We start from the raw sequence: 12,815 nt of genomic DNA, 5'->3' as shown, positions 1-12,815 counted from the left end.
TGCACCTCCACCCCGGGAGGCCTTGCAACCATGAGGAGCCACGGTGGGCGCCGCCCCGCAGCCCACAGCAATGCGGGGCGCTCGGCGCCCGGCATCCTACTGTAGAAGTAGCGTGGGGTCGCTCAACCGAGCAGGCCACGTGGGATATGTATGTTCTTGACTGCCGATTCAGGGTAGGGTTCCTGGCGGGCTACCGTAGCTGGGCAATGAACAGGGCTCGCTGTGTGCGCAGGGAAGGAAAGTCTGACTGGTGGCGCGAGGCGGGCAGGATCCGGCCTGCCTTGGGTTTTGCCTCACGCACCTGTCGAGCCTCTTGGACTCCCTCAACACCACTACCAAACTAATTCAGCCCACGGGTCCTCTGTACCTCCTGTGAGCTCTCGAATTAGGCACCCACAGTGTAATCCAGTGCCTGGCAGAGACCCGTGACGGCCAGGGCCAGCCTTTCCCGCCTTGGGGCAGCAACACGCTCGTTAAGGGGTTAGAGGTGACGGTCTGTGCTGTAAATATGGTGCCGCAAGTACCCCATTGGCCCAGAGCTCGCATCTGTGTGTAGCATAGTGAGCAGGCCGACTTTTACTTGCTGTTTCTGTCATTGCATCCAGATATATGATACACATAACCTCATACCTAAAACAAGTCAGCCTATTGACTTCGCCAATGGTTGTTCGTTGCAAAGCTAAATAAGTAGTAACTATGGCTTACGAGCATTGGAGGTGCAAGCCAGCGCCCTGAGCCCTATTTAGTGTCAAGAATCACTTGAGCATACAGCCTGTACCCTATGTAGGATAGCTGAAAACTTGCACTTTATAATTTATTTAATTTGCAGAGTTTTATGTAGCGCTAGCTAGCCGGCATCCAATCAGGTATCAGGGCGCCTTACATAGCACCAGTTGCGTTACATGGGGACGCACATTATTTATTTTGTCGGGCACGGGGGGGGTTGAGATTTGCCCAGAGTCACAGGAAGTTCAGCGTCAATCCCGAACTCGAACCCAGATCCCCAGGTCTGAGCTCGAGCCTTAAGCCAACTCCTCTCCCCTAGTCCACAAAGCCCCGAAACGCGAACAGTCTAGGCAGGGGGGGGGGGGGGGAGGAACGCGGACCCGGGTGTCCCAGAGCAGGCACTGCCAAAAGCCCAGGATACAAAGACCCGGACTCACCTCCTCACACGCAGACACCTCGTACACCCCCCAGGCGGCTTACACGAAGCGACCGTGAGCTCACTCACGTCCGCTCTAACTTGGAGCCCCCGACCAACGCGCTCAACTGCCCCCCCCCCGCAAGGCAAGCCGTGAAAGGGGGGAATGGGGGGGGGGCGGTCTCGTCCGACCTGCATGCTGCGTGAAGTCGTCTCCGGGACCACGTTACCCGTCTCGCTCAGGCCCCCGGACCACTTCCTGGCCCCCGCAGCCCTGGGGGGGGGGGCACAATTTGACCGGAGCAATAATGCCTGAGGGGCGGCAAGACTAACCTCGTGGTCCACGAACAACCTCGGCCCAGACGAAAACCCTCCAAAGAGACGGGCAGCCAGGGAAGAGTTGAACTGCCGCCACGGACAGAGGCTGGGCCTGACCTCCTAGCTTCGATGGAGGCTAAATGCAGGTAAGCAGCTACGGGGTGGACATCGAGGGACAATCCTAATCCTAATATATCCTAATTGTTATAGCCCTCCTACTCACTTTTTACCCCTACACAGACCGGCCAGTAACCTTGTTCCACCTCATTAATGTATGCCTTGAGGTGACGATTCATGGGTATGCCGGGTTACTGCCTGGGCCTAAAGCAACAAGCGCGCTTGGATGTTCATCATACCCAGTGGGGACATACGGTTTCCTTAAAGACCGCCCTATCTACTATGGAAGGTGGTCACGACGGCGAGACAAATCCCCCAGACATGCCATCTGCAAATAAGTCGGGACCCGCGACGGACCGAGCCCTCCCAGGCCTGACAAATTGTTTCACTGGCGGGGACCATTCTCCTGCCCAAGCAACCAGACTCCACCAGCAATAGGATGCAACGCGTCACACCGTGGGTGCAGAATTGGAATGCCTCGGGGCAGGGGCATCTAGCCCCAAAAGATAGTGCCGCCCAATCTGCTTGCCCCCCCACACCCCGGGTGTACTGGAATAAGAAAGGGAAAAGGGGGGGCTGCGGTGACCGCCGACTACCAACGCCTGGTGGAAGCAGGGGCATCCAGCCCCACAACACAGTCTCAGGGGGTGTGAGAACTGTCCTAAAAGGGGCCCAGACTCACCGCAGAAAGCCACTGACTCTGCCTCCCGACCAGAGAATACGTCCGACGCGGAACCAGTAGCCGACCTGTAGACGGCGTGACCCGGCGCAAAGGCGAGACGAGAGGGACAAGAGGGCGAGGAAGGGGCGGGGACAGCATAAATACCCCTGCACCCTCCCCCCTCCGCCGGAAGTAGCCTTTTGCCGGACGTCTTCCCTGGCCGAGACCCAGGGACTAGACCGGCTACCCCCAGTGCCTTCCTGTGGCACTAAGGCGTCCGCCCTTTTAGGGGGGCTGCTGCGCAACCCCCCCCGGGCAGCCTTGCAGAGTTCGTTGTGCCTCCTTCAGGTATGGGCAAGTGCTCACAAGGGGGTAAAGCACAAGAGGGTAAGAAAGTGGGTTTGTAACATACCTCCCTTCATCGGAACTTAATGGAGCTCTCGTTTCGATCATGTTACCTCCGTGGTGCTCTCAGAGCGTGTACGCTGCCGCTACTAACCATGACCCGGAAACAAGTCTTGGTTGTACTGGAAGTGCTTAAAATCATTGTTCTGTTTCGGAATAGACATAGACAAAGTGAATGGTAAGTATATATACCGGCTGTGGAAAGGAAAAAAGACAACTCAGCCGTTAGTTGTAAATGAATAGGAATTACCATTGTTTACCTCTTGACAGTCTTAAGAAAAATATGTCGGAAAAATAAAACTCAATGAGAACAGAGATACTTTACATTTTGAAATGGTCTGATTGCCAAAGGAATTTACATGATAATCCTGCTCCACAGAAGTTAGTCAAGGTGGGCAAAATATTTATATAGTCGTAGACGATTTTTGGTTATTCGTTCATAGAAAGGCTTGAATTAGCTTTCTTTACAATTCCTAGTTTGTCATGTTATGTGAATACCACAGATACTTGTCCTGGATGTACGTTATATTTCTGTTCACTATACATTAGTGTCTCAAGAAAAATCACTGTATATTGTCTTTCAGGCCTTTCTCATTTGTTTTCAGGCAGTACACCCACAGTTGTTCTTTCTCAAAAAGGATATTTTCTGAATTGCGGTCTTTAGTATCTAGGGTCTCCAGAATGACCCATTGAATTTCAGCGATGGTGTGTTGCATCTCCCGGAAGTGGTTACTCATACGAGTGGTCGATCTATTACATTTGCTATTCCTGCGGGGTTTGCAGATTCGTTGCTTGTCTTTTCGACACGTCATTCCAATGTATTTCAATTGGCATAAAAATGTGATCATGTATATCGCATGGGCGGTATTGCAGTTAGTGTGTCGTTTGATTGTCCACTTAAAATGTTCTGTTAGTTGTAAGCTTTTAGTCATTTTGGTGAGTTTACATACTGAGCAGTTTTCATAGGGGTAATGTCCTATAACTGGTCTTCCTGTCCAGCTGTTGGGTCTCAGCTCTTGTGTCATAAGTTTCTGATTTGTTCTAGTATGGACTAGAAGGTCTCAGATATTCTTAGTTCTTTTGTTTGCAAAGCGTGGTTTTGGCCCTTTCAGGGAACCTGAGGCGAGGATCCGCCACTTTTTGTTAATCATCGTCTTCCTCAGATGTGAAGCAGTATTGTATGTTGTGACACATGTTAAGATATCTGAGTCTGTTTCCCTAGTTGCAGTTTTCAGAAGACTCTCCCGCTTCAGGTTTCTTGCCCTTTTCTGGCATTTTTGGATGATTTTGGATAGTCCCTTTCCTTGAATTTCTGGCTCAGATCATGGGCTTGTTGGTTGAATACCTGTGTATTGCTATGTTATGGACTGACAGCAGGGCAGGTGGTGTCAGATCTTGCCACCCACTGGTTGCCTCTGGTGGTAAGAGGGCAAACTGAAGGGATTTGAAGGCTGTGGGTGTCAGGAGGGGGTGGTGGACTGGGCTGACCTACGGTTGGTTGTCTCACATGGTTTATAGGAGCCGTGTCAGCAGCTAAGGAAGGACTGGAGAGCATGTTAGCCTTGGTGGCTCAGTGGAAATGGGCATGACTGTCATTTCCATGGAAAGGGCTAAAGGCAGACAGGGGCTGGCATAGGGCCAAGGAGAGTCCTTGTCCTTGCTGGCCTTGAAGAGCTCAAGCGCCGAATCTGCCTTGTTGCCAAAAAGGAATATGCATTGAAAGACATGTCCATAAGGGAAGTCTGGATCTCCCACAGAAAGCCAGTACATCTCAGCCAAGCGTGGCATCTGAGTATCATTAACAACACAATCACTCAGCATAGCAAGTTGGTAGTATTCAATCTGCAGCGAATGGTGAACTTTGCTGCATCCACGCCATTGCCAATAGTCTGGGTCAGAATGGCTCAGGTCTCTTCCGAGACCAAAGGCAATGCTTGCGTAACCGAATCCTAATATGTGTGGTTATATCAGCCCAAAAGGCATGCAGTGTTCACAGACGGCAGAACAAGGCTGGCAGAAGAGACCATCTTCTTTCCAAAGGATTTCAGCCACTTAGATTACCTATCCAGTGGAGTGGTAGGGAAGACGCCCAGGTTGACTTTAGAGATGGAGGCCTGGCCAACTAGGCTCTCCAGGGTAAGTCGCTGGGTGAGTAACGTTTGGTCCCCGGATGCGGGGGATGGTGGCAGGCAACTATCCTTTACATGGGAGCCCTTGGGCAGGGCTTGGCCCGTGCCTTGAGCAGGACATTTGTGAGGGCTTCACTGAATGTAGGGATAGGTTTTATGCAGTCGACTGCTGGCCGAAACACCTATGTCAAAACATTCATCTTGACTGCCACTGAAGGCAGTGTAAGGTTCAGGAATTCTGCTGCCCTCTTCACCACCATGGCAAAGGAAGCCCCTTCCTCCATAGTCTCAGTAGGAGGAGAGACCAGGCCAGTGCCGTTGATGAATCCAAACCACCGGCATCTGCCAGTTCCTCATACCAGTTTTCTTTGGGGAGGCTCTTCAAGAATAGCCATAGGGATCCATAGATCCCTCCCAATTGTATTCCCCCCTTGGCCTATCACAGGCTCCGACTTGGAAGGTCAAGTTTCGGTCAGTGCCAGAGTTGACGTCAGCCAACACTGATCCTCCTCCATATCATAGTTGTGTATTATCATGGGGTAAGCTCCCCCGTGGAGCATCGGTGGTGACTGGAATTATGGCACTGGAGCAAAGTTTGAAAACTGATGTGGCCTTGCAGGCAGCGCCTCATGGCATGATAGTAGCACCAGCATTGGTCAAGAGAGTTTCTTGGTGGCCGGGCTGCAGTTGAAGAAAGAAGAGGTCCGGTGTCGAGGACACAGTAAGTGTTTTTTTATTTGCGCAAGCGCGCACCTGTGCCCCCCAGTGGATGTTAGCCACCACTGAGTAGGGGACCATCAAAATAGAAAAACAACCTGCCTGACATGATAGTCAGGCTGAGCATATCGCCATAATTCAGAAAAAAAGCAGACGGTTGCAGAAGAGCCATACGATTACAACAACATAAATCTGAAAAAATTTAATTTCTCGGTGGAAGAACCTGCAAGCTGAGGGGACAGAGTCTATGCCACTCAGAGGTGACCAGGAGGCCCTGAGACACAATGCCCACTGACGTCGGGAGGTTCTGAAGAGTCAAAGGCGACCTTGTCGCTGCAGCTATGAGCACCAGGCAACAATGAGGAAGGGCATAATCCATACATAAGCTGTCACACTTCGGATGTCGGTGACTATATGGTGAGTGTCTGGCGGGAGAAACAACAAGCTTTGGTAGCCACAAGTGGTGTGGAAGACAAAAAAGGGGAAACGTTGGGACCAGAAAGGTCCAAGGGATGCACCAACAGCAGGAGAGTCAGAGCAGGCCCATAGCAAACAGGGGAGCCCACTGAAGCAGTTGAAGAGTCTTAGGAGGACCCACGGGCCAAAGGCACAGGGGTCATAAAAGGACATCGAGCAGCTCATCAAAGATGAAGGCCCGCGGTACTAATGATGCAGTGAGGATGCTGATCTTAGAGTGAAGAGATGCTGGAGGCTGGAGATTCATGTAGCCCGAAGATCTTTGGAGTGCAGAGCCAACAAGCCTTGGCAAAGGCAAGTCGACGCAGTGCACAGGGGTTTGGTCCCAGCGGTTACCAACAGGTGACGCTGGCCTCAAAATTGCAGAGAGGACATGTCACGACTCGATAGAGTTGCAGAGCAACCACCTGTGTTGCTGTGCCTCCGAAAGTTTGTAGGACGACCCGTTTCCTAGGTGGGGCAATTTAGAAATTCTTCGCGCAGAGGGTGGAATTAGACAGTGGGAAAGAGAAAGAAATCACATAGTCAGACCAAGGAATAGTGATGGGAGATTCAAAAGAAAGAGAGGGACAGGGTCTAGAGTGTGGCCTTTGACAATGTGGTGTCCCGAGACTCATTGGAACAATTGGAGGTTCTCTAAATCTCTAATTAAGGATCTTGCCCTTGGGCAGTAACTTTCCCCAAAGTGGAGGTTAAGATCTCCTAAAATTATCATCTTGATATGGCGTAGGGCCAGTTGGGCGATGGTGTCTGCGAGGGTTGATCTACATCTAGCTTCAGATCTGGGTGCACGATAGATGAGAAGTCCGGTTAATGTGAAATTACTAGAGCGAGATAGTGAGAAATAGGCTGCCTCGCACTCTTCTATGTCCACCTCTTTGAAAGAGCACTTCATGATAATTTTAAAAATAATTGCAATGCCTCCACCTTGAAGGGAGGGACAATCACATCTTACGATGCCATAGCAGCTCGGAATAGCGTCTAAGATATTGGGCACAAATGCTTCAGAGAGCCACGTTTCCATTAGGAATAGGGCGTATGGTTGCATTTCGCTAAGGATACCAAAGATTTACGGTTTGTGTTTTGGTAAAGAGCAGCAGTTTATGGCGAGGCAGTGAATTGGGCCTGTAGGAGTCAGGCTGCATTTCCCGGGACCGCCCAAGGGTTGACCTAGGGTGAAACCACATGAGTTGCATTTGGAATGAAAACCATCTACATGAATTTTATTCAGGCAATCCCTTTATGGAACTGAGGCTAGGTTTCTTAAATTGAGGGCGGAGCAGCAAACCCTTTGAGGGTTCAAATGACCATGGGTTCTCATGCCTCCAATGACTGCAGGTTTCTCTTGGTTGGGTCTCTCATTGACGGGAATGGCATTGAGCAGAGGTATTGTAGAGGGCCCCATCAATAGCAACTTCAACAGTAGCATTTCCATCTGGTCTAGTCTTGAAGGCCATTAATGGGGACTTTGTTGATAGAGTTGTGTCTGGATATACCATGGATGGGTCAGCCATTGATAAGGTTGCCGCCACTTGTCTCCATGCTTCTTTTTCTGAAGCAACCTTTAGATGGCTTTTCATTGACAGAGGTCGCTGGCATTATCTACAAACAGAGTGATTTTGTCTTCTTCATCTTATGAGATGGTGGTGACTGCATATCTGGTGAACTTTTCTTTTTCTTCTGCCTACTCTCTGATGATCTCACAGATTAGTTAAAGGATTTTTCATAAATTCTTTGTGCCTTTTTCTCCTCTGATGGTTAAAGTCAAGCCTAATTTATCCCATGAGGAGGGTTAACAACCAACTTGGATTTTTGTAGCGACCTCAAACGTTTTCCCTCTCTATAACTGATGGTCTTTGATGAAAAGGTACTACACATTTTGTAGTTCTTTGGAATAAGATGCAGTCTTTTGGAATATGATCGGGGTAGAGCAATACATGGATATCCTGTTAGGGTCGTCAGAAAACACCCTCATTTCCCCACAGAATTCACAGGCCTTATACAGGCGCTTTTTGAGGGATCAGTTCACTGCCAAATTCATTTAATTTGTCTATTCCCGAGGTACTAACGAAGATAATCATAAACCACAAAAGGATAGTTTAATCAGTTGTATTTCTGAAGTAAATGGGGAGAGGAGTTGGCCTAACGGCTAGGGCACTTGACCTCGGACCTGGGGAACTGGGTTTGAGTCTCAGTAATGACGCCGAACATCCTGTGATTCTGGGCAAATCACTTAATCTCCCCGTGCCTAACAAAGAATTAATTTGTGTCCTAATGTAACTTAACTGGTGCTATGTAAAGCGCTCTGATACCTGTTTGGATTCGGGTCAAGTTTGCGCTATATAAAACTCTGGACTCATCTGAAATGCACATCAAAACTCTGAAACGACCGCTCCATATGAGATGCGGTGGCAATCTGAGGTGAGATGGCCTTGGGAAAAGTGTGGGTAGGGGCTCTCTCGCTTCATTGGTTGAAGTTTAGGTGTTTTCCAATGAGGTGATTGTGGTTCTAATGTGGCACCGTTCTAAGGTCTTGCAGGCAGGCAGTGCTACTACAAAGTAACCATGGGGCACCCATCTCCGCAACAGTGAATGATTCAAGCATGTGAATCTGTGAAAGATCCAGAAACGTAGTACAATTCATAATTTGAAAGCAGATGGTGTGAAATGAGAACTGAGTTTGAGACTGAGACTGAGACTCAGAAAGAACATTACATGCCAGAGGAGCCAAGGGTGATGGTGGAACTGGGATTAACAGGATAAGAGTGGCAGTGTGTAGTCAGGATTACAGTCAGTTGAAAAGTCTTCTGCCTGTAATGAGGAAATGCTGACGAAAGAGCAACCTAGAAGTGAAAGGCTTTCAGGTTCATTACCTTAGGACAGGTGAAGTAATGAAAGGACAAGGTTGGGAACAGGAAGGGGAATGCAGGCTCAGGGGATGAATTAGTGGGATAGTGAAAGATTAGGCAGTTGTGGACAAGACATTTCATCCATTATTCTTTTTTGTCCCTGTAGAGAGAGGAATTTTGTAGGGAAGACAACATTGAAAACATGGATAAGTGCCACCTGATTGTTAGGTGGTTTTGGATGAATTCAGAAAGGATGACCTATAGGCAGCAGCTAGATGAATTGGTCATGCCAGGGGTAAGGCAATAGACTGGCACAGTAGTTAACCAGGCTGTACAGACTGACCATGAACAGGCCCTCCAGTTCCTTTCCTAAGGGTTTTGGTGTTAATTGACCACCAGGTGAGAATTATTTGTAACAGTAGGCAGCGATACAAAAGATAAATATGGGTTTACAGAAAGTAAAGTACATTTGGGGCTTTCTAGAGGTTATATGAGCACAATTAATGAGGGTGTTAGGAGCCAGCTCCTTTCAATAGGGCAAGAAAGAAAGAGAATGTGGGAGATTCTGGGGTCCTGTAAGAAGAACAGAATCAACTGCTGCGAGTCTGAGAATATCCTTCTTAGGTGCCCAGATTTTGTTTGGCAAGATGGAGTGCATTTGTCCGTCTACAGGCTGCTGATACACCAAATAATACTAAGAGAAAGCTGTGCAGTATGTCAAAGTAGTAACAGAAGGTGGAGGACTAGTGGAAGGGTGTTCCTGGGGGCACAAATGAATTATGAAAGGAGGTAATAGTTTGCATTTTAAAGTTCTCTGTTAAGATTGTGTTTACTATAGTGAAGTATAGGAGACACAATCGCAGCCATCTAATCAACGATAGGCTGGCAGGACAACTAGGGAACCGGAGGACCTAAGGTTACCACAACAGAAGGGAAAATAAAGATTTAATTGGCCTTTTGTTGCCAAAGGAGAGGAATAAACTGGGGGAGGGAAGTATAGCAATCCACATGTTTTAGCTTTATGCTTTGATTACATTTTATGGCTGAAGCCAAGGATGTAGGAAATTGAAAGCGGTGTCTTAAATTAGACAAACCATTTTTGATCAACCCAAGTGCTTATCATTAGGTCTCTGCCTCTAAATCTACCCCAGTTATCCAAGACCTTATTACTACATCAGCTCTTGCATCATTCTTCCTACCTGAAAGAGACACAATGCCAACAGCCTCAGAGGTCTTAAAATATGTGACTTGCCTGGTGTACATTCAATATAGCTCCTTCTGCAGCCCTCTAGCATGTGTACACACATGCTTTTTATCAATCAAGTACAGTGAGAGGAGAACCACTGACTATATCTGGTTAAAGAGTTGTTGCATATTTTGGACTTGACAATAAACTACTTGCAGAAAACGCAGTCTTGTCCAATAAGACAAACTCCCTTCCTAACTGATCACTACATGCAAGTTGGTCGCTAGATTACAATACAGCTGAAACTGAAGTAGTAGATGCTCATGTGAATGATAAAACCAGTGGAAAGATGCGCATGATTAGTTCAACTCATCCGGCCCCAAAATGATTTATTGATGAATATGAAATGAGCATGAAAAACAACAACGACACATCACCTGCTGTTGCATTGCGCTGGTACGCTTCTGTTCAGACTCCAGTAATGTGCCTAATTCATGAACCCTAGAAAGAGAGAAGAGGGAATGAGTAAGCATAGTCCTGGGGACGATATGAGGCCAGCATGAAAGAGAACCAAGAGTGCAAGAGTAAGCCGTGTCATAACCACTTCACCAATCCTGGGGAGGAGGAAGGTAGAAGGAAAAGAATAACTGCAACCAATACCATAACCACTTTGCCAACACTATAGAACAGGAAGTAGTAAAAAGAAAGCAATGTCATATGGGCTTACCACTCTGTCGACCTTACAGAGAAGGAGGGCGGTAAGAAAAAGCAATGTGATAACCACTCTACCAACCAGAAAGAAAGAGAAGGTAAAGGTAAGGTAAAGGTAAGAAATGCCATAACTAATCTACTACCCAGAAAGAAAGAGAAGGTAAGGCTAAGCAATGCCATAACCAGCCGGGACAGAATTACAACCAGCGGAAAGACGCCCTTCAAATTCTCAAGCAATGCCATAAGCCCTGAAGAAGTCGTGGGGTACTTCCTCAGACGAAAAACGCGTGGCTGGGCAATTGTGCAGATTAAAGGAGACAAGATAATCACGACCACACTGTTTTGATCTCATTTGTATGATACATGTACTTTTTGATCCTGTGAAGAATTTCTACAAATGTCTTATTGAACATTGGACTATTAGTGCGTGCACAGGCTTGCTGTAACCATAACCAGACAACCAGCCAGAAAGAAAGAGAGAGAAGGAAGGTAAGGCTTAGCAATGCCATAACCACTCTACCAACCAGAAAGAAAGAGAAGGTAAGGCTTTGCAATGCCATAAACGCCCTACCAACCAGAAAGAAAGAGAAGGTAAGGCTTAGCAATGCCATAACCACTCTACCAACCAGAAAGAAAGAGAAGGTAAGGCTTAGCAATGCCATAACAACTCTACTAACCAGAAAGAAAGAGAAGGCAAGGCTTACCAATGCCATAGCCTCTCTACCAACCAGAAAGAAAGAGAAGGTAAGGCTTAGCAATGCCATAGCCTCTCTACCAACCAGAAAGAAAGAGAAGGTAAGGCTTAGCAATGCCATAATCACTCTACCAACCAGAAAGAAAGAGAAGGTAAGGCTTAGCAATGCCATAACCACTCTACCAACCAGAAAGAAAGAGAAGGTAAGGCTAAGCAATGCCATAACCACTCTACCAACCAGGAAGAAAGAGAAGGTAAGGTTAAGCAATGCCATAACCACTCTACCAACCAGAAAGAAAGAGAAGGCAAGGCTTACCAATGCCATAGCCTCTCTACCAACCAGAAAGAAAGAGAAGGTAAGGCTTAGCAATGCCATAGCCTCTCTACCAACCAGAAAGAAAGAGAAGGTAAGGCTTAGCAATGCCATAATCACTCTACCAACCAGGAAGAAAGAGAAGGTAAGGCTTAGCAATGCCATAATCACTCTACCAACCAGAAAGAAAGAGAAGGTAAGGCTTAGCAATGCCATAACCACTCTACCAACCAGAAAGAAAGAGAAGGTAAGGCTAAGCAATGCCATAACCACTCTACCAACCAGGAAGAAAGAGAAGGTAAGGCTAAGCAACACCATAACTGCTCTACTAACCAGAAAGAAAGACAAGGTAAGTCTAAGCAATGCCATAACGACTCCACCAACTAGAAATAAAGAGTAGGTAAGGTTAAGCAATGCCATAACCACTCTACCAACCAGGAAGAAAGAGAAGGTAAGGCTAAGCAATGCCATAACCACTCTACCAACCAGGAAGAAAGAGAAGGTAAGGCTAAGCAATGCCATAACCACTCTACCGACCAGAAAGAAAGAGAAGGTAAAGCTAAGTAGAGCCATCACCACTCTTTAATCCTAAACAGAAATCTATCTACCATGATAACACCAAACACATAGAAATGGAGGTCCTGGACGGCAGACAAATGACACCTGGAGGAAGATGCGAGAACCACTTGGCCTACAGTTCAAAGCTTGTGGGAAGAAAATGTTAAACTCTGTCTTAAAGACTAAATAAAGCGACAACCCAAATAATCTTGCTGTGTTTCAGACATCTCAGTGCGAGGACCGTGGTATGTGCTTTAAAGTGATTTTTTAAATTTACTTTTATTCATTTATTTGTGCTTTATGCATATACAACCATATAAACCTCATTAGTTACAAATGAGTAAATAAAGGTATTACAATATTAAAACACCCAAGTCCATTCTTATGATGAGATGGAGATAGCCCAATATAACATAAGAGAGAGACCATGGCTGACAATTCTCTAAGCCTACTGGCGGTCCCTCTCAAGTAATGAGACAGACCTCCCAGTCAACAGCCTGCATCTTTCAGCAGTGAGGGTGGCTTCTTGAGGAGCTCTG

The 12,815-nt window shown here is 47.3% G+C and overlaps 1 protein-coding gene across 1 annotated transcript in view; it reads right to left on the bottom strand.

Moving 5' to 3' along the window:
• The window catches only part of LOC146808497 (transient receptor potential cation channel subfamily M member 2-like), a 1,333,691-nt gene that overhangs the window by 28,153 nt on the left and 1,292,723 nt on the right, over nucleotides 1-12,815 (bottom strand). The window contains exon 24 of the mRNA XM_085623962.1: nucleotides 10,438-10,501. Coding sequence (XP_085480088.1) covers nucleotides 10,438-10,501 — 64 coding nt within the window. The remainder of the gene's footprint in view (nucleotides 1-10,437; nucleotides 10,502-12,815) is intronic.

This window comes from Triturus cristatus, chromosome 8, assembly GCF_964204655.1.
Source record: "Triturus cristatus chromosome 8, aTriCri1.1, whole genome shotgun sequence".
NCBI lineage: Eukaryota > Metazoa > Chordata > Amphibia > Caudata > Salamandridae > Triturus > Triturus cristatus.
Note: the sequence above shows the minus strand (reverse complement) of the source record. Positions and strands in the feature narration are given on the sequence as shown.